This window comes from Piliocolobus tephrosceles, chromosome 9 (genome assembly GCF_002776525.5).
Source record: "Piliocolobus tephrosceles isolate RC106 chromosome 9, ASM277652v3, whole genome shotgun sequence".
Lineage (NCBI taxonomy): Eukaryota > Metazoa > Chordata > Mammalia > Primates > Cercopithecidae > Piliocolobus > Piliocolobus tephrosceles.
Window position 1 is genome coordinate 33,947,112 of NC_045442.1, and position 21,389 is coordinate 33,968,500.

General features: G+C 42.5%; 1 protein-coding gene across 5 annotated transcripts in view; it reads left to right on the forward strand.

Moving 5' to 3' along the window:
• The window catches only part of LOC111538788 (cytochrome c oxidase assembly protein COX15 homolog), a 62,314-nt gene that overhangs the window by 802 nt on the left and 40,123 nt on the right, over window positions 1–21,389 (forward strand). For 2 of the 5 annotated variants that reach the window (XM_023206395.3, XM_023206393.3), the window contains exons 2-8: window positions 1,629–1,810; window positions 3,784–3,906; window positions 4,190–4,376; window positions 7,544–7,711; window positions 10,637–10,718; window positions 13,211–13,365; window positions 15,253–15,366. In XM_023206395.3, coding sequence (XP_023062163.1) covers window positions 1,629–1,810; window positions 3,784–3,906; window positions 4,190–4,376; window positions 7,544–7,711; window positions 10,637–10,718; window positions 13,211–13,365; window positions 15,253–15,366 — 1,011 coding nt within the window. Of the gene's footprint in view, window positions 1–1,628; window positions 1,811–3,783; window positions 3,907–4,189; window positions 4,377–7,543; window positions 7,712–10,636; window positions 10,719–13,210; window positions 13,366–15,252; window positions 15,367–17,288; window positions 17,915–19,641; window positions 21,282–21,389 lie in introns of those variants that run through there. The other 3 variants (XM_023206396.3, XM_023206391.3, XM_023206392.3) reach the window with 3 other exon arrangements.

The following is a 21,389-nucleotide window of genomic DNA, read 5'->3' on the forward strand; positions in this document are numbered from 1 at the left end:
CTGGAGGAAGTCAGTTTATTCGTTTGTGAAATCCTTATGGTCTCGTTATATAAAGGAACAGTGTTAGAAACAAAGGTAGCAGAAGGGAGAGAGCAAGACTGACCAGACACTGCTATCCCCAAAGCTCATAGTTTAGTGGGAGATACAAACAGATGAACCTGAAGGTAGAGCGATGTGCTGCATAACAACATTTTGGTCAACAATAGGCCACAGATACAGTCATGGTTCTGTAAGATTATAACAGAGCTGCCTTTCCAAGTGTACCTTTAAAAAAAAAATCTTTTTCTCTAAATTTCTTTTTTAGAGACAGGGTTTTACTTTGTCACCCAGGCTGGAGTACAGTAGCATGATTATAACTCACTGCAGCCTCCAACTTGGAAATCCTGGGCTCAAGCATTCTCTTGCCTCAGTCACTTAAGTAGCTAAGACTACAAGTGTGTGACACTGTGCCTAATTTTTAAAAAAATAGAGATGGGGGGTCTTGCTATATTGCCCAGGCTGGTCTTGAACTACTGGCCCAAGTGATCCTCTCACCTTGGCCTCCCAAAGCCATGGGATTGTAGGCATGAGCCTTTGCACCTGGCCCCATTTTTAAATATTTTATACCATATTTTTACTGTAATTGTTCTATATTTAGATAAACAAATACCATTGTGTTACAGTATTCGGTATGTAACATGCCATACAGATTTATAGCCTAAGAGCAATAAGTCATACCATATACCTCAGGAGTGTTGTAGGCTGTACCATCTAGATTTCTCTAAGTACTTCTTTTTTTTGAGAGGTGGAGTCTCATGTCAACGCATAGGCCGGAGTGCAGTGGTGAGACCTTGGCTCACTGCAACCTCTGCCTCCCAGGTTCAAGTGATTCTGCCGTTTCAGCCTCTCAAGTAGCTGGGATTACAAGCGTACACCACCATGCCCAGCTAATTTTTGTATTTTTGGTAGAGATGGGGTTTCACCATTTTGGCCAGGCTGGTCTTAAACTCCTGACCCAGGTGATCTCCCTGCCTCGGCCTCCCAAAGTGCTGGGATTACAGGTGTGAGTCACCACACCCAGCCTTTAGATTTGTGTAAGTACATTCTATGAGGTTCACACAATGATGAAATGGCTTAAGAACGAATTTGGCAGAACATGTGCCCCTGTTGTTAAGTGATGCTTGACTATACATTACAGTGTATTAAGGGCTGTCCAGTGTGCTGTGGGAGTGACCTATTGCAGACCTTGAAGAGCCTGGGAACAATCCCAGAGGAGGTGACATGTAAGCAGAGATCTGCAGTAGGTATTATTAATCAGGCAAAAGGAAGTGTACAAGCCAGAAAGAAATGTTTAAAGACCTAGAGGTGAAAGAAAATATTCCATATCTGTAAGTAGAGTGAAGTCTGAGGGAAGTATTCAGAGATGAGAAAATTCATGTAGTTGGGGATAGATTTGAGTGAGGCTAGGTTTGAAACCAATTGGAAAACCAGCTGGAAGGTTGATGCAGTAATCCAGATAAGAGATGATGACTTACCAAGACATAGCTGTGGGGATGCTATGGTACTTCACCCTAATCAGAATGGGGTTGAGTGTGGGTAGCAGCCATTCCCTGTTTATCCAGTTGTAATTTGTCTATCTTGATCTTTAGTGTGATTGCATCAGGCGCCCTTTGAGGCCAGGGCAATACAGCACCATCTCTGAAGTAGCTTTGCAATCTGGAAGGGGTACAGTGTCTCTTCCCTCAAAGGCTGCCGAGCGGGTGGTGGGCCGATGGCTCCTGGTCTGCAGTGGAACAGTGGCTGGAGCAGTTATTCTTGGTGGAGTAACTAGGTGAGTAATTTGCTCATAGTGAGTCAGGTATTTTGATCATAAGTAGAAGCACAGGTTGACTGAGGAGAAAGGAATTTTTTTTTTTTTTTTTTGAGACAGAGTCTCGCTCTGTTGGCCAGGCTGGAGTGCAGTGGTGTGATCTCGGCTGACTGCAACCTCCGCCTCCTGAGTTCAAGCGATTCTCCTGCCTCAGCCTCCCAAGTAGCTGGGACTAGGCGCATGCCACTATATCTGGCTAATTTTTTGTATTTTTAGTAGTGACAGGGTTTTACCATGTTGGCCAGGCTGATCTCAAACTCCTGACCTCAGGTGATCTGCCCACCTTGGCCTCCCAAAGTGCCAGGATTACAGGCATGAGCCACCGCCCCCAGTTGGAGAAAGAAATTTTACAGAGCATCTAGTCTAGCTCCCTTATTGTACAGATGGAGAAACCGAGGCCTTAAAGAAGGAACATGTCTGATGGCTTGCCCTGCTATAGAACATTTAAGTGTTTTATTAGTAGGAGCCTTCTATAAAGACTGGTTTGTGTCTTAACTGGTACCTGTGCATTGTTTATGTATCTTTTGTCTTTCAATCAGAGTCCAAGTTTGTCTCAAAACTTTTTTTACAGTTTGTTTGAATTAAACCCAAAGAAGTTCTATGCATCACAATTGGTTCATGTTTCTTAGGTTTATTTAAATCTTTGAAGAGACTGTAGATTTAGATATTCTTCCCTTTCCCCCTCTTTTAGTTGCTGAGGAAACTCGAGTCATTTGTCCTATGGTTATGCACAGTCTAGATTTTGCTGATTGCATAACCATGTGATATTTAACATATTCCTTTATCCCTTCTATTTCCTGTGAATGAGTAGTTGTTTGATCAGATTCCAATTGGGGATGAGGGAGCAAAATACTTCAGTAGGTGAATAGAACATTCATGAGTATCTGGTGTGTATTATAGATGTTAACAGCCATTAATTACCATCGCCTAGATCCATTGTTTCATTAACATAGTAAAATTGTAACATTTTATTAGCTCAACTCTAAAAGGCTTTCCCTCATCATCTATCTGGATATCCCAAGGTATAATTTGTATAGGAAAGGCAGGATAAATACTTAATTCTTCTTTCCCTTTATTTACCAATTTTCAGAATAATAAATTGGTCCCCCAAATCCTCCAAAGGCAACAAATAAAGCGTTTGGATTTTTAAGGCTTATTATGAGATCATAGGTTCAAACACACTTGATAATGTTTCAGTTCGTTGTGATGATGGTGTTAGTGATTTGCTCAGATTGTCCCATCTTTAGTCAGTGGGCATCTCCTGAAATTGGCTCTAGTGACTTTTTGGCAGGGCCCTAATTACCTTTGATAGCTTCCTTCCTTTCTAGTATGACAAGATGTTCCAAGCTCATCTTGTACATTTCTTGCCTCAGGCCGAAAATCAGCCTTTTACTTTAGGAATCCTAACTCCTTTTGGTGAAAAAGTTTCTGGTTTTAATCAAATATGTCTTCCTCAAATTCTCTTCACATTCCATGTCCCTTATTTCAAAATACCTTGTGTGTTATATAGGTTGTTATGAGCAAGTGCAACAAATTTGAATTGTATTGTCTTTAAATTCACCCAAGAATCTAAACCGGTATACGTGTAACAGATCTCTTTTCCCTGGGTAAGGAATGTTGGTTATGCATTTAGAACAGATTGCTTTGGCTGTAGGGGTTGAGTTTGCCTGTCAAGGAATGCTAGTGAAAGAAAGAATTGGGAAAAAAAATTAAAAAGAAAGAAAAGGATTGAGAGAATATAAGGGTAAATAAATTTGTACCTGATGGCAGCTGTTTCTGACAAAATTCTAAACAGTAAGAGAGAAATGTCTCAAAAGAGGAAACAATTATGTTTGCCTTTAACGAGGTTAAGTTCAGATCCACTTGTTGCTATAAACCTTTTGTGAGTAATCCAGCCTTACACATACACCCCAACATTTCTTTCCTATCCTAAGGTTGACAGAGTCTGGCCTCTCGATGGTAGATTGGCATTTAATAAAGGAGATGAAGCCACCTACAAGCCAAGAGGAATGGGAAGCAGAATTCCAAAGATACCAGCAATTTCCAGAATTTAAAATGTAAGTATGAGAGAACATTAGGTAAACATCCCAGTAGGCCCATTTGATCTTTTGCACTTAAACCCTTCAGAATGGTTAGATTATTTCATGATCTTTGGCTCAGTTATGTTTAGTCAGCTTCTCTTCTAAGCCTCCAAATCCAAAGTTATCCTGAGGTCGTTGATGAGGAAGAGAGCAGACCTACCAAGTTGCAGGACTGAGAAAAAAGTTTTTGCGTTCTGTAAGAAAATAAAAATCAGAAGGATGTTTCCTCCTTCTTTTTTTGACTTTCCGTTTCACCCAGCTTGAATCATGACATGACACTGACAGAATTCAAGTTCATCTGGTACATGGAGTACTCACACCGAATGTGGGGTCGCCTTGTAGGCCTTGCGTACATCCTGCCTGCTGCCTACTTTTGGAGAAAGGGCTGGCTCAGCCGTGGCATGAAAGGACGTGTTCTTGCCCTCTGTGGCCTCGTCTGCTTCCAGGTAAGATTTATTCGAGGTTGAGAAACCAAACATGCTCCCAGGAACTTCCTAATTGGCATTTTTATTTTTATTTTTTTGTGACAGAGTCTCGCTCTGTCGCCCAGGCTGAAGTGCAGCTCTGCCTCCCGGGTTCACGCCATTCTCCTGCCTCAGCCTCCCGGTAGCTGGGACTACAGGCACCCGCCACTACACCTACCTAATTTTTTGTATTTTCAGTAGAGACGGGGTTTCACCATGTTAGCCAGGATGGTCTCATTTCCTGACCTCATGATCTGCCTGCCTCGGCCTCCCAAAGTGCTGAGATTACAGGCGTGAGCCACCGCGCCTAGCCCCTAGTTGGCATTATTTTTAAGGAAATAATCTGAGTCACTCTAATAGAGTAGGTAAGAGCATGCATTTTAGTGTCACAGGCCTAGCTTCAAGCCCCAGCTCTGACACTTAGTAAAGTAAATTACCTAGCCTCTGAAAGCTATGATTTCTTTACCTGTAAATGGGGATAATAACAGTGCCACCATGTACAGTTGTGTAAATATTTTTTTTTTTTTGAGACCCAGTCTCGCTCTGTCGCCCAGGCTGGAGTGCAGTGGCCGGATCTCAGCTCACTGCAAGCTCCGCCTCCTGGGTTTACGCCATTCTCCTGCCTCAGCCTCCCGAGTAGCTGGGACTACAGGCTCCTGCCACCCCACCCTCCTAGTTTTTTGTATTTTTTTTTTTAGTAGAGACTGGGTTTCACCGTGTTAGCCAGGATGGTCTTGAACTCCTGACCTCGTGATCTGCCCGTCTCGGCCTCCCAAAGTGCTGGGATTACAGGCTTGAGTCACTGTGCTTGGCCCAATTGTGTAAATATTAAATGAGATAATCCATATTTCAAGTACTTAGCTTTGTGCCTGGAATCAGTAAGCACTCAGTAGTATATTTTCATGAGCTGCAAGAAGTAGTTTGTTTCCCATGATGGGTGCCTCCCTAGGTTCTTGTCTCTTCCCTTTTTCTAACTTGTCTGCTGTAAGAAAGTGGGATCCCTGTGCTAGAATGCTACAGAAGCATACAGGAAAATTCCAAAAGAGAGAAACACTTTGTGGGATGAAAGATTATAGAATACCCATGTAGCTGAGAGAGATTCAGATATAAATGGCAATTAAAATCATGTAAGTTGAGTGCCTCTTAAGGAAAGATTCCCACAATTAGCAGGTTAGTACTGCTAGGATGATGAAAAAAAAAAAAAAGTTGGGTGAAACTGAGCCGGGAATTAAGAGAGAAGACGAGACGCATAGGAGTATTTGGGTCAGGGTATAGAGATCCTAAAGGGGATTATCAGAGCATCAAAGAAACATCATCAAAATTTAATCAGGAGGAAGCTAATTGGTTAATTTAACTCAGAAGTGGTAGGAAAGTGAGCCAATTAGAAGGGATTAAGGCCGGGCACAGTGGCTCACATCTGTAATCCCAACATTTTGGGAGGCTGAGATGGCTGGATCACTTGAGGTCAGGAGTTCCAGACCAACCTGGCCAACATATTGAAACCCTGTCTCTACCTAAAATACCAAAATTAGCTGGGCGTGTTGGTGTGGGCCTGTAGTCCCAGCTACTTGGGAGGCTGAGGCAGGAGAATTGCTTGAACCTGGGAGGCGGAGGTTGCAGTGAGCCGAGGTTGCACCATTGTACTCCAGCCTGGGCAACAGAGCAAAAGACTCTGTCTCAAAAAAAAAAAAAAGGGGGGGGGGATTAAGGAGGGAGATGAGAGAGAAGAAATAGAGGCAGCAGAAACAGGTAATCATTAAATGTTAATCAAAGTCTAATAGTAACAAGAGAAAGGCAGGTAGAACAAAATGAAAGTTAACATTTTAGAATTACAAAAACAAGCCAACACTGAAAACAGACTATTTGGGAGGCAGAAATTGAAGATGTCAGATGAGGTATGGGAGAAGAAAGTGGGCTAGTGAATCACACTGTGTATGTCTTCATCTTTCAATGTCTCATGCAGATGAAATCAAGGTACTTAGAATATCCAGGATAATCTTGAAAGGGGAGAGAAATGCGCAAAAAGATTTCCAGAAGAGTATATATTTAGAAGTGGCAGAATCCACCTCTTTGACCTGATTCTACTGAGCTGGGCAAGTGGGGGTGAAAGGGCTGTCTTATCTCATATGATTGGAACTGACAGTTGTTTGGTTAATTGAAAAAGCCAGTTAAAGCAGAGAATCATAGAATATGATACATACCATAAACTTTTAAACTTAAATCTGTACGTTCATTACCAGCTTTTAAAAAATCAAGGCCTTTTCTTTGACTATGCATCCCCAGATTGGCTTTCAACTGCAGGTTTCTTATATCCCCATAAACTGTGCTTTTGCTTAAAGAGGGGTGGGAACTTAGATATTTGCAAAGCAATCTGCATGCAAAATCTTATTGATTTTTATGATTTTCCCCTGAAACTTTTATAATTGTCTTATTCCAACCTAACTTGATAGTAGATGTTTTTAAGCATTTACCTTAAAGTTTCTCCAGAACATTCAATCTAGTTTTATGAGATATATCCATGGACCCTTTTTTTTTTCTTAAAGCTCGTCAGCTATGTTAGTGTTAGTGTATTTTATGCATGGCCCAAGACAATTCTTTTTCCAGTGTGGCCCAGGGAAGCCAAAAGATTGGACACTTCAGATCTAAATAGTAGTTAAGTATTAATGGTGATATGTGAAGAATTGTGGGTAAGTCATGAATCGTGGGACACTGCATATTGCGGAGGGTATGGAAAGAGGAGGGGTGGGTTAGAGAGTACTCCTGATAGCTCACTTCTTCTGTAAAGTTGAACAGATTAGATTAGGCTGGGCATGGTGGCTCACGCCTGTAATCCCAGCACTTTGGGAGGCCCAGGCGGGCGGATCAGGAGGTCGAGAGATTGACACCATCTGGCCAACATGGTGAAACCCCATCTCTACTAAAAATACAAAAATTAGCCGGGCGTGGTGACAGGCGCCTGTAATCCCAGCTACTCAGGAGGCTGAGGCAGGAGAATCCCTTGAACCCGGGAGGCGGAGCTTGCAGTGAGCCGAGATCACACCACTGCACTCCAGCCTGGTGACAGAGCGAGACTCTGTCTCAAAAAAAAAAAAAAAGTTGAGCAGATCATTTAACCTTGTTTTGTTTGCTCCATCTCTTGGGGGTTCTAGGGTCTCTTGGGATGGTATATGGTGAAAAGCGGACTAGAAGAAAAATCAGACTCCCATGACATCCCTCGGGTCAGTCAGTACCGCCTCGCTGCCCACCTGGGATCAGCCCTGGTTCTTTATTGTGCCAGCTTATGGACCTCGCTCTCACTGCTGCTCCCTCCACACAAGGTAAGAGTTGTGTGCAAATATGTCTTCAAGACCCTGCTTTCAATTCTTTTGGATATATATCTAGAAGTAGAATTGCTGGATCATATAGGAGCTGAATATTTTGCCAACATTTTCTATTGGGAAAGGTGAAACCAATTGAAAAATAGATTGGGAGGGAGTACCAACAACAAGAAATATCCCAGTCACTTTATGTCTGACTCCCACAGGGGATAGTGGATGGCAAAGTGAGGAAGATCAGAACAGAGGTGTTTCTGAACTTCTGTTGTGGACAAGAGCTATATTGTATTGTTTGTTAAATGGGGACCTGCCAGTTAAGTCTAATAATATAGTAAACCTTAGTGATTTTGTCTGAAGTATTTTTCTGTCTGCTGATTAAAGGAAAATACTAGCTTTTCATTTCATGCTTTGATTTCAAAGCAAGGTATGACATATTTTTGAGACCTTCATTAATAATAGAGGTCTCAAGACATCACACCCTTATAGGACATTTTTTTTCCCTAGAATTTTTTTTTAAATGAGTCTTGGCCAGGGGCGGTGGCTCCCGCCTGTAAATCGCAGCACTTTGGGAGGCAGAAGCAGGCATATCACCTGAGGTCAGGAGTTTGAGACTAGCCTGACCAACATAGAGAAACCCATCTCTACTAAAAATACAAAATTAGCCAGGTGTGGTGGCGCATGCCTGTAATTCCAGCTACTTGAGAGGCTGAGGAAGGAGAATTGCTTGAATCCAGGAGGTAGAGGTTGCGGTGAGCCAAGATGGCACCATTGCACTCCAGCCTGGGCAACAAGAGTGAAACTCCATCTCAAAAAAAAAAAAAAAGAGTCTTATATTAGGTATTGAAATCATGGGTTGACCTGAGTAAGCTGTTCCTGGAGAAAAGTTTGAGATGACAGCAGGACTGTTGAGTCAAATCATCCGTTAGGTACTTGGAGCCAGTAGCTAGATTCCAGTAAGGACTGGACATGTTGTCTTGGCAGTCATTCCCACAGAGAAGCCAAATTGGGTTGAAATATTGATATAGTAGACAACCACTGAGTAATTCCACATCTGAAAAATAAGGAATTATTTGAAAGTCTCCTGCCTTTCAAAGCCAAACTTCTTTTATTTATTTATTTATTTATTTATTTATTTATTTATTTGAGATGGAGTCTTGCTGTGTTGCCCAGGCTGGAGTGCAGTGGTGTGACTTCAGCTCCTGCAACCTCCACCTCCCTGGTTCAAGCAGTTCTCCTGCCTCAGCCTCCTGAGTAACTGGGACTACAGGTGCACACCACCATGCCTGGCTAATTTTTTTGTATTTTTAGTAGAGACGGGGTTTTGCCATGTTGACTGGGCTGCTCTTGAACTCCTGGCCTCAGGTTATCCACCCGCCTTAGCCTCCCAAAGTGCTGGGATTACAGGTGTGAGCCACCGTGCCCGTCAAAGCCAAACTTCTAAAATGAATTCATTTTAATTCAAACTTCTAAAATGAATTCATTTTAATGGATTCATTTTGCCTGCATCTATAGCTGTTGCTTCCTGACAATCTATTCCTTCTTTTCAATCCCTGTAATTATCTTCCTCACCCAACCCAATACATACACACTCTCACATTTACCCACACTTACACATAAACCCACACACTCTTGCTGCTGAAATTGTACTCTTAAAGGTTGCTGATGACTTTATCAATTAATTGTTTTTCTCTGTTTGTTTAGATTTACCTAATTACAAAAAGGATTTGAGATGCTAGCCAATGAGCCATATAGTGCTATGCTGTCCAACACAGTAGCTACTAACTACATATGGCTATTTAAATTTTAATTAATTAAGGCTGGGCACGGTGGCTCACGCCTGTAATCCCAGCACTTTGGGAGGCTGAGATGGGTGGATCATTTGAGGTCAGGAGTTCGAGACCAGCCTGGCCAACATGGTGAAACCCCGTCTCTACTAAAAGTTAAAAAATTAGCTAGGCAACAGTGGCACGCACCTGTAATCCCAGTTACTTGGGAGGCTGAGACAGGCGAATCACTTGAGCCTGGGAGGTGGAAGTTGCAGTGAGCCAAGATTGCACCACTGCACTCCAGTCTGAGTGACAAAGTGAGAAAAAAAAAATTTAATTAAATAAAATTAACTTTATTTACATAAGCTTTTTGTTTACTTAAACTTTATATTTAAATAAAATTAATTTTTAATTTAATTTTCAGTCATACTAGCCATGTTTCAAGCTCTTCTTAGGTAGATGATAGAACCTTTCCATCATCACAGAAAGTTCTATTGGACAGTGTTGATAATATAATATGTCAGTAATGATACCTCTTTTCATATAGTAGAGTGTAAGCCATTTGAGGGTAGCATTCTGATGTAACTTCTTTGTATCTTTATAGTAACCTGTTTATAAAGTTCTTATTCATATTTGATGATTCACTGATTAGTATTAGAAGTTGGTGGTAATAAGAATAAAAACATTTTATCAAAAACACTAAATGCAGGAATCTCTAAGCATTTTATGCAATTCCGATTCTGACTATATTTGCTAAGCACTAATATCACACACATGAAAATCCAGTCCTGATCTTAAGCTACATCCTTTCAACCATGATGAAGCATTGCTTCCTGAATAATGTAAATCATTCAGTTTTTGAACAGATACGTAATGAGTACCTATGTGCCAATCACTAGGCTAAGATTGCTGTAGTAACAAAGATGGCAGTTCCTGCCTTCACAAAACTTATGGGGTAGAAGGGAAAACAGATGGTAATGTGTAATTATAATAACATACAGTGCATGTTGGAACAGAATATCTGCCAGGAGTACTTAACTTAGTCTAGGGGTCAGAGAAGATCTGATCTTAATTTGTCACTTGGGTTTGGCCTTGGAGATCTTTGCTGCCTCTCATTGTTCCTGAAACACAGTTTAACTGAATGATGTTTTTTCTTGTTTAGTTGCCTGAAACCCGTCCACTCCTACAGTTGAGACGATTTGCTCATGGAACAGCAGGTCTGGTGTTCCTTACGGCTCTCTCAGGTAGGACTCAGCTCATCAAAAAGCTGGGACCTCTTGCCTAATGCTTTGCCTCGTCCTCCTGTATCTTTATGTTTCCTTTTCACATCTGTTTCTCTCATTCCCACTGTCTTCACCCTCTGTTTCCTGTTCCTTTCTCTCTTCCAAAAATTCTACTTTACTGTCAATTGAACAAAAATATTGAACATCTACCTAGATCCACATGGCTTAGGTTCAAATCCTGGCTTCACTACCTGTGAACTATATGACCTTTGCAAGCTCTGTAACCTCTCTGGGCCTTAGAGACCTTATGTGTAAAATGGAGATTATGACAACACTATGACTGCTAAATGTGAAATGTGTAGAATAGTTGTTAGCGTGCAGCAAAGGCTACATAAGTGTTAGCTGTTACTATTATATAAACATTATTGTTATCATCACATTACATCAAGATGGGTCAGACAAAAGGCTTGCCCTCAGAGATGGTTGCAGGTGGAGAGTTCATTGGCACAGAGAGACCAACACAGGATATTTTTCATTGTTTTTTTTTGAGACCGAGTCTCACTCTGTTGCCCAGGGTGGAGTGCAGTGGCGTGATCTCAGCTCACTGCAACCTCTGCCTCCGGAGTCCAAGCAGTTCTCGTGCCTCAGCCTCCTGAGTAGCTGGGATTACAGGTGCACGACACCACGCACAGCTAATTTTTGTACTTTCAGTAGAGAGGGGATTTCGCCATGTTGGCCAGGCTGGCCTCCAACTTCTGACCTCAGGTAATCCACCCGCCTTAGTCTCCCAAAGTCCTGGGATTACAAGTGTGAGCTACCACGCCTGGCCTTTTTCGTTCTTTAAACCACACTTCCACCTCTGCTACTCTCATTTGAGAACTGCACTATCCAGTAGAGGAGTCCGTAGCCTCATGTGGGTATTGAAACTTAAATTAATTAAGGTTAAATAAAATTTAAAATGTAGTTTTTCAGTCACACTAGCAATATTTCAGATGCTCCATAGGCACATGTGGCTAGGGGCTAGTATATTGGATGGCACAAATGTAGAATACTTCCACTCTCACAGAAAGTTCTATTGACAGCACTGCTCTGGAATAAAAATATACTGATTCAAACCAATGAGCCACTCAACACATTTATTTTTGGCAAAGAGTATGAATTTTTACTTCATAAGGGACGTTTCAAAAAATATGGAATGGGTTGGGCATGGTAGCTCACACCTGTAATTCCAGCACTTTGGGATGCTGAGGCAGGTGGATTGCTTGAGCCGGGGAGTTCAGGACCAGCCTGGGGAACATGGTAAAACATCATCTCTACAAAAAATACAAAAATTAGCTGTGTGTGGTGTTGTGTGCCTGTAGTCTCAGCTACTCAGGGGGCTGAAGCGGGAGGATTGCTTGAGCCCAGGAGGTCGAGGCTGCAGTGAGCCGAGATTGCACTGCTACACTCCAGCCTGGGTGACAGAGCAAGACCTTGACTCAAAAAAAGAAAGAAAGGCCGGGTGCGGTGGCTCATGCCTGTAATCCCAGCACTTTGGGAGGCCGAGGCAGCCGGATCACCTGAGGTTGGGAGCTCGAGACCAGCCTGGTCAATGTGGTGAAACCTTGTCTCTACCAAAGGGCGGGCACCTATAGTCCCAGCTACTCGGGAGGCTGAGGCAGGAGAATCGCATGAACCCTGGTGGCAGAGGTTGCAGTGAGCCGAGATCGTGCCACTGCACTCCAGCCTGGGGGACACAGCCAGACTCCGTCTCAAAAAAAAAAAAAAAAAAGAGAAAAGGCAGTGTGACCCAAACATTTCTGGATTTTCTTTGATAATAAATAATAGATCAGACATCCATTAATTCATGAATACCCTCTTTATTTGTTTATCTAGGATTTAGTTTATAAGTTTTGGGATTTTTCTCACTTCCATGTTCAGTCAACAAACATTTATTGAGCATTCGGGGAAGACAGATAATGCACAATAGAAACATAATGTGTTAGATGATATTTAGTGCCGTGAAGAAAAATAAATTAGGGTCAGGAGACAGAAAGTGCGCTAGGGGAGTACCATTTTATATAGGATCATCAAACGAAATCTCTTTGGTAAGGTGACATCTGAGTGGAAGCTGGGGAAGTAAGGGAATCAGTCATGCAGACATCTGTGGGAGAGCATTTCTAAAATAAATCAGTAGCACTCAGTGGCGGGGTGAAGAGGGCATCAAAATCACTAAGGGAATTTTTCTAAGCTAGTAAGCGTCTCTCCCTCCTCCCACACTGCAGCCTCTACTGCACTTCTCTAGAGGAAGCAGAATCCTAGGGTGGGAGCAGGTAAGGATGCAGAGATGTGGAGTTTCCATGGTGATTGTGATGTGTCTTCCCTGATGGAGAACCCCTGTTATAGATCTTTCTATTGTTCTCTGACTGTTCCCTTAGTTTAACTCAGGGATAACAGACTTTTTCTATGTCAGAACTAGTATTTGGTCTCTTCTTCGTCTCATTTTAATAAATACCATTTACCTTGGAATACAGGGGCTTTTGTGGCAGGGCTAGATGCTGGGCTTGTTTACAACTCCTTTCCCAAAATGGGAGAATCCTGGATCCCAGAGGACCTCTTTACCTTCTCCCCCATCCTGAGGAATGTTTTTGAGAATCCCACCATGGTGCAGTTTGATCACCGGATTCTGGTAAGTGTAGCTGGTGGTTACCTGCCAGAGAGCACGGGAGCCTATCATAGGCTTTGGGGTGTCAGTGAAGCACTGATGGCAACACTGACAGGGTAGAGCAGGAACTATACTTTCTGTTCTCTTTGGAAGAAATTTTAGGACCATTTCTCTAATCTAATGTCTTTGTCCTCATTACTCACCCCTGTCCCCCTGACCCCCTACCCCAGCCAAATTCTAGCTTTCAGGACATTGCCAGCTTCTTAAAGTTCAAATGTGCCTTTTACCACTTGGCAAGTGATAAGCTCCCTCAATCCTGCACATACCTAGAAAGTCATTTCAGCAGAAATGTGATTGAGTAGAGAAGAGAATGCAGAGACCATAGTTGCTAAGCACATGGCTTTCGGAGCTAAACCAGAAACTCAAGGAGCCAGGAGCTTCACTAGTACTTTTCATTCCGTTTAAGCTAATATGTTTTGAGGTTCTGCTATGGGCCATTTAAAGATTGGCTTGGAGGCCTGTGTGTGATGAATTGGAGCGGGGAAAGATGAGCAGTAAGGAGACTGTGAGAAGCATAGTGCTGCTGTGCGATGCCAGGGAGAGTGATGGAGATGGGGCCTACGTGGTGGGAGTGGGACTTGAGAAGAATGATGCATTTGAGAGAGAATTTAAAGGAACAGAGGCTGGGCATGGTGGCTCACACCTATAATCCTAGCACTTCGGGAGGCTGAGGCAAGAGGATTGCTTGAGCCCAGGAGTTTGAGACTGCAGCCAGCTGTGATCACGTTACTGCACTCTAGCCTGGGAGACAGAGTGAGAGCCTGTCTCTTAAACAATTCAATTTAATTTAAAAATAAGAGCAGTGGGCACAGTGGCTCATGCCTGTAATCCCAGCCCTTTGGGAGGCTAGGGCAAGAGGATTGCTTGAGCCCAAGAGCTCAAGACCAGCCTGGGCAACACAGGGAGACCTCATCTCTACAATAAATAAATAAAGGAAGAGAGTTAATAAGATTGGCTGTCAAGAATGAAGGTGAAGAAAGATCAAGTGAAATTCCAAAGTGTCTTCTGTAGCATGCCTAAAACATGACCTATAGGGATGGGGCCATCAGAATGAGTGTGAAGCTAGAGGTGGGAGGATGTCATCAGATGCAGGCATGTTGAGTGTGAGATGAGAGCAGCACATCCAGAGAGAGGGGGCCAGAGGACTCAGTTGTTCAGTGGGGGCTGGGCTGAAGCATGTTACCTGGTGTGGGCTGAGTTCCCACCTGCACACAGTATCTTAGCATAAGTAAAGCCTGGGTGAAATTGTCATTGTGGACAGCTCTGAAAAGGAAATGATGTGAACTAAATGTAGAAATATGATAGAAAACATTCTCGCTGATACCGTGGGAGAGGAAGGGGACCATTATTGCCAGTCCTGGACCCTTGTTCTGAAGAGATAGGAATGAAAATGAGACTTTAGGTCTTTTTTAGCACCAGCTGGCAGCACCAGCACTTTCTCCACTCACAGTCCAGGAAAATAATAACCCTCATGTGCTGGGGTCAGCCCTGCTTTAAGAATATAGGATTAGAGATACGGTTAGGGATAAGGACGCAAAGAGTGACTTAAAAATGAGAGGACACCCGTATTGGAAAGTGGATGAGATCACTGAGAGTGAGGGTGTATTAAGTGGTACATACCGCATCTTAGGTGGAGCCCTAGGTGATACCGATGTTTAAGTGGCAAGCAGAAGAGGACGGTGGAAGAGACAGCCTGTGGAGAAGTAATCAGGGTGGGACTGCAGGGAGGTTCTCTGTGACTAGCACAGGAAAGTACTTCATGGTTGCTGAATGGTTCTAGAGGAAGTACGTGTAAGGTGAGTAGAAACCTGGCACTTCTATCTAATATGATAGAATCTTTCTTCCCTGCAGGGAATCACTTCAGTCACTGCCATTACAGTGCTCTACTTCCTCTCTCGGAGAATTCCCCTTCCTAGAAGGACCAAGATGGCAGCAGTGACTCTGCTGGCTTTGGCGTATACACAGGTATAAACCACTTCTTTTTGTTCTGACAGTATCCCCAATACAAAGTTAAAAAAGGGGCCGGGCACAGTGGCTCATGGCTGTAATCCCAGCACTTTGGGAGGCTAGGTGGGCATATCACTTGAGCCAGGAATTTGAGACCAGCCTGGGCACCATGGCAAAACCCCATCTCTACAAAAAAATACAAAAATTAGATGGGCATGGTGGTGTGTGCCTGTAGTCCAAACTACTCAGGAGGCTGAGATGAGAGGATCACCTGAGCCAGGGAGGTTGAGGTGCAGTGAGTCAAGATCGCACTGCTGCACCCTAGCCTAGACAACAGAGTGAGACCCTGTTCAAAAAAAAAAGAAAGGTGACAGACTAGGAGAAAATATTTTCCATATTTATAATAAATTTAAAAATTAGTAACTGGAAAATAAGTAAAGGACATCAATACACAATTACCACAGAAAGAATGATTAATGGCCAGTAAACATGAAAAGCTGTTCAGCTTCACTCATAATCAGAGGAGCAAATTTAAAAAATAAGTACCATTTTGTGCCCATCAAATTGGAAAAAAATGAAAAAAAAATCAGGTATTGCCATGGGCATAGGAAAATGGATACCTTCAGATATTCTTGGTGAGAGCATGAGTTAGTACAGTTTTTTCCAGAGGGCAATTTGGCAATATCTTTTTTTTTTTTTTTGGAGACGGAGTCTCACTCTGTCACCCAGGCTGGCAATATCTTTTAAAAGTTAAATGGATAATTCTTTGGCCCAGCAAATGGACTTATTAGTGTCTGTCCTAGAAACAGTCCAATGCACAAAGACCTTTTATATGAGAAAATTCATCATAGAATTGTGGTAGTGAAAAATTGGAAACAACCTAAACAGTTAAAAAACCATGGGCTGGGCACAGTGGCTCACGCCTGTAATCCCAGCACTTTGGGAAAGGCCGAGGTGTGTGGATTACCTGAGGTCAGGAGTTTGAGACCAGCCTGGCTGACATGGCGAAACTCCATCTCAACTAAACAATACAAAAATTAGCTGGGCGTGGTGGCACACACATGTGATCCTAGCTACTCGGGAGGCTGAGGCAGGAGAATTGCTTGAGCCCTGGAGGTGGAGGTTGCAGTGAGCCGAGATCATGCCATTGCACTTCAGCCTGGCAGACAGAGTGAAACTGTGTCTCAAGACAAAACAAAACAAAACAAAACAAAAACTATGGTATATCCATACTATGCGATACTGCACAGCAGTTTAATAAGATCTCAAGGCCGGGCGCGGTGGCTCAAGCCTGTAATCCCAGCACTTTGGGAGGCCGAGACGGGCGGATCACAAGGTCAGGAGATCGAGACCATCCTAGCTAACACGGTGAAACCCCGTCTCTACTAAAAAATACAAAAAACTAGCCCGGTGAGGTGTCGGGCGCCTGTAGTCCCAGCTACTCCAGAGGCTGAGGCAGGAGAATGGCATAAACCTGGGAGGCGGAGCTTGCAGTGAGCTGAGATCCAGCCACTGCACTCCAGCCCGGGCGACAGAGCGAGACTTGGTCTCAAAAAAAAAAAAAAAACAAAGATCTCAATACATACTGTATATTGCTAAGTGGAAAAAAGCAAGTGACAAAACAATATGTTTTTTAAAAGCATAAAACTATATATTTCTCTATAAACATATTAAAGTACAAGTGTGCAGAAACTGGTAACAGTGACTACTCTGGGGAACTGGGATGGAATGAAGGATAATTAAGGGGAATTTTAGGTTTATCAATTTTGTTCAAATTTCTTTCATTGTAAGCATATTTGCTTGTGAAATTAAAAATGTGTGTATTTTAAGTGCTCTGATAGGAGGATGTGGAGGTTTGTGCGTGGTTATCCATGCCTGGTCATTTTCAATGTGGACTTTGGGTTACTGCCTTTCCTATTGCCTTCTTTTCTTTGTGATAGGTGGGCTTGGGCATCAGCACGCTGCTGATGTACGTCCCAACTCCTCTGGCCGCCACTCACCAGTCAGGCTCCTTGGCTTTGCTCACTGGTGCTCTTTGGCTGATGAGTGAACTCCGAAGAGTCCCAAAATGATTCTTAGAGGACCAACTTCTTGGGACTGTGACTGCTTTTGAGAACTCTTCAGAGATCATGAGAACTTGGGCTTTTCTACGAGATGACCTTGACATACCCAGTGGTTTCCAAATGGTCAACTTACTTAAAAATCTTTTCCTGTTTTGTGATAGTCACTGGATCAAGAATGCATTAAGTGTGGTTACCCTAAAGGTTCCCTTTAAATCTGCTTTTCATGTTGAAAATCAGTGTTAATGTAGAGAAAGAAATGTCTGCCATTTACTGCCTAACAGACTTTGTGTCAGGTTTTTCAGTGTTGGCAAGCTCTTCGTTCTACATGGATGATTTCTGTCTCCTTGTTCTCCTGAGTCCTTAATTCTGCCTAAATAGAATTTTTTTATGATCTTAAGTTTACTTCCATTAGGTGAAGATTGAAAGGATAGGATGGACATACCCAAAGTAACCAGCTGGTCTTCAGCAAAAAAAAAAAAAAAAAAAAAAAGCTAATGTCTTCTAATATCCTGATTTTCAGAAATGGGGAAATTGCAGATTTTGACAAGCTTAATGTGTATATGTAGCAAAATGGTTTGTAAGTACTTGGAAAAGGAGGTAATCGCCAAATAGTTCCCTTTTTTTTTTTTTTTTTCTGAGACAGTTTCACACTTGTTGCCCAGGCTGGAGTGCGGTGGTGTGATCTCAGCTCACTCTGCAACTTCCGCCTCCCAGGTTCAAGCGATTCTCGTGCCTCAGCCTCCCAAGTAGCTGGGACTACAGGCACAAGTCACTATGCCTGGCTAATTTTGTATTTTTAGTAGAGAAGGGGTTTCACCATGTTGGCCAGGCTGGTCTTAAACTCCTGACCTCAGGTAATCTGCCCACCTCTGTTGCTGGAAGTCAGGGACCCCAAACGGAGGGACCGGCTGAAGCTGCGGCAGAAGAACATAAATTGTGAAGGTTTCATGGACATTTATTAGTTCCCCAAATTAATACTTTTATAATTTCTTACACCTGTCTTTACTGCAATTTCTGAACATAAATTGTGAAGGTTTCGTGGACACTTATCACTTCCCCAATCAATACCTTTGTGATTTCCTATGCCTGTCTTTACTTTAATCTCTTAATCCCATCATCTTCATAAGCTGAGTAGGATGTATATTGCCTCAGGACCCTGTGATGATTGCGTTAACTGCACAAATTGTTTGTAGAGCATGTGTGTTTGAACAGTATGAAATCTGGGCACCTTGAAAAAAAGAACAGGATAACAGCAATGTTCAGGGAACAAGGGAGATAAGACTTTGGACTCTGACTGCCAGTGAGCCGACAGAACAGAGCCATATTTCTCTTCTTTCAAAGGTACATAGGAGAAATATCGCTGAATTCTTTTTCTCAGCAAGGAACATCCCCGAGAAAGAGAATGCGCCCTGAGGGTAGGTCTATAAATAGCCACCTGGGAGGCGGCCGTCTTTTATGGTCAAGGGATGAGACAAGCCCCGGTCTCCTGCAGTGCTCCCAGGCTTATCAGGATGAGGAAATTCTCACCTAATAAATTTTGGTCGGACAGGTTGTCTGCTCTCAAACCCGGTCTCCTGATAAGATGTTATCAATGACAGTGCATGCCGAAACTTCATTAGCAATTTTAATTTCGCCCCATCCTGTGGTCCTGTGATCTCGCCCTGCCTCCACTTGCTTTGTGATATTTTATTACCTTGTGAAGCATGTGATCTCTGTGATCCACACCCTATTCGTGCACTCCCTCCCCTTTTGAAAATGGCTAAGAAAAACTTGCTGGTTTTATGGTGTGGGGAGCATCACGGAACCTGCTGACATGTGATGTCTCCCCCGGACATCCAGCTTTAAGATTTCTCTCTTTTGTACTCTTTCCCTTTATTTCTCAAACCAGCCTAGACACTTAGGGAAATAGAAAAGAACCCACGTTAACTATCGGGGTGGGTTCCCCTGATACACCTCGGCCTCCCAAAGTGCTGAGATTCCAGGCGTGGGCCACCGCTCCCAGCTAGTTCCTCTTTTGATAAGGATGTTAACATTACAAGGTCAGAGAGAGGAATGGAATTGACAGTATAAATTGGTTCCTGAGAGGGTTTCCTAACAACTTTGTAATAAGAAAAATGTAATAAGAAAAATATGGCCTTGATGGTGTAGTACATGGACATCTATTCAGATATTTAAACAAATTGTTGACTACTGAATTAATGTGATTTTGGTCTCTATTGGTATTTCATAGGGCTCTGTCTTATTTAACTTTATTTTGAAAATCAGCGATTTGGATGAAGGTATCAGGAACATCTGATTTGAGGATGGAGCAACCCAATATTGCTAATATAATAGATGACAGTGGCAACTGAAAACAGTCCCAGAGCGATGCCATCGAGAAGAAATTAAACAGATTAGAAATATAACATACTCATTCAAATTAAAGAAGTTGTAGAAGTTTGAAGAAACCTGGCCTTATATCATTTCATATAAAAAAGTGTTGAGGATTTCAGTTGTCCTCAGGTTCAATATGAACCAACTAGTATTCATGTTGTTATTATATAACACAGAAAAATTAGTGGTACTTCAGGTTTTATCAGTAGAAGTGTCACAGCCATAGTCAGAATACCCCTAACATGTTGCATTTCACTCTAGGTACTAAATTTAAGCAAGATATTGATGGCCACTAAGTGTGTATCTAGAAGAAGAGACCAGAATGGTGATGAGTCCAGAACTCCTATCACACAGGGAATAGCTGAAGGAACTGGGGGATATTTAACTGGAGAAGAGAACATCTGGGGAGAGAGCAAGATTCCTGTCCTTGAGAAGTTGAAGCTATCTCATGCAGAATAGGGAATGAGCTTCCATTGTGCTGCAGACCTGGCAGCAATGGGTGAAAGTTGCAGGAAGTTAGTTTTAGTTCTGTAGAAGGCAAGAGTAGGGTAGACAAATCACATGCTCTGGGGTCAGGCTGGTGGAGACAGTAACACTGGTGAGCAGGTGCCCCAGCTCAGACTAAACTACTGAGCTTTGGTCTGTTGCTGCTGCTCTACACGTCCAGGGTTGTTAGATTTCTGGGTTTTTGTTGTGCTTTTTGAAATAAGGAAAATAAGTTTATCTCAAATTTAGTTTTCCTTGGATATACCTAGATTCCATACAGTGACAAGATAAATACAAAGGGAGAACATCTGGATTTCATCCTTGACCTCATTTACAAAGCAAAAAGAGATGCTGTATTCAGATATAAATGTTAATTTTACAGTGTTTAAGGTACCAAATATATATATATATTTTTTAAAGAAGCCACATATCTATATTTTTCTGTGAAAGTTTTCAATTAAGTGTTGGGAACTAATTTCAAGATTTTAAAAAATGTTATGCAGGCTTAACATGTCTGAGAGCCATGAATGACCTAACGTTTTCCATTTTTAATCTCTGAACTAGGTGATCTCAGTTCTCTTTCAATTGCAGTACTCTGGAAGTTTCTGTGTGACCTGTAGTGTACCATTCTCAGGTAGTGATATGGTTTGGATGTTTTGTCCCCTCCAAATCTCATGTTCAAAGTGTGACATTCAGTGTTAGAGGTGGGCCTAGTGGGAGGTATTTGGTTCATGGGGGCGGATCCCTTATGCATGACTTCGTGCCATCCCCACAGTAATGAGTGAGTTCTCACTCTGGTTGTTTACGCAAGAGCTGGTTGTTCAAAAGAGCCTGGAACTTCCTTCTCTCTCTCTTGCTGTCTCTCACCATGCGACACACTGGCTCCCCTTCCCCTTCCGCCATGATTGTAAGCTTCCTGAGGGTCTCACCAGAAGCAGATGCCAGCGCCATACTTCCTATACAGTTCTATGCAGAACTGTGAGCCAAATAAATCTCTTTTCTTTATAAAAATTGTCAGGGATTTCCTTATAGCAACGCAAGCAGACTAACACAGGTGATTCTTAGCAAAACAGTTTGTCAATTTTTCATAAATCCTGGACCCTGGGTGGGCTTATGCTA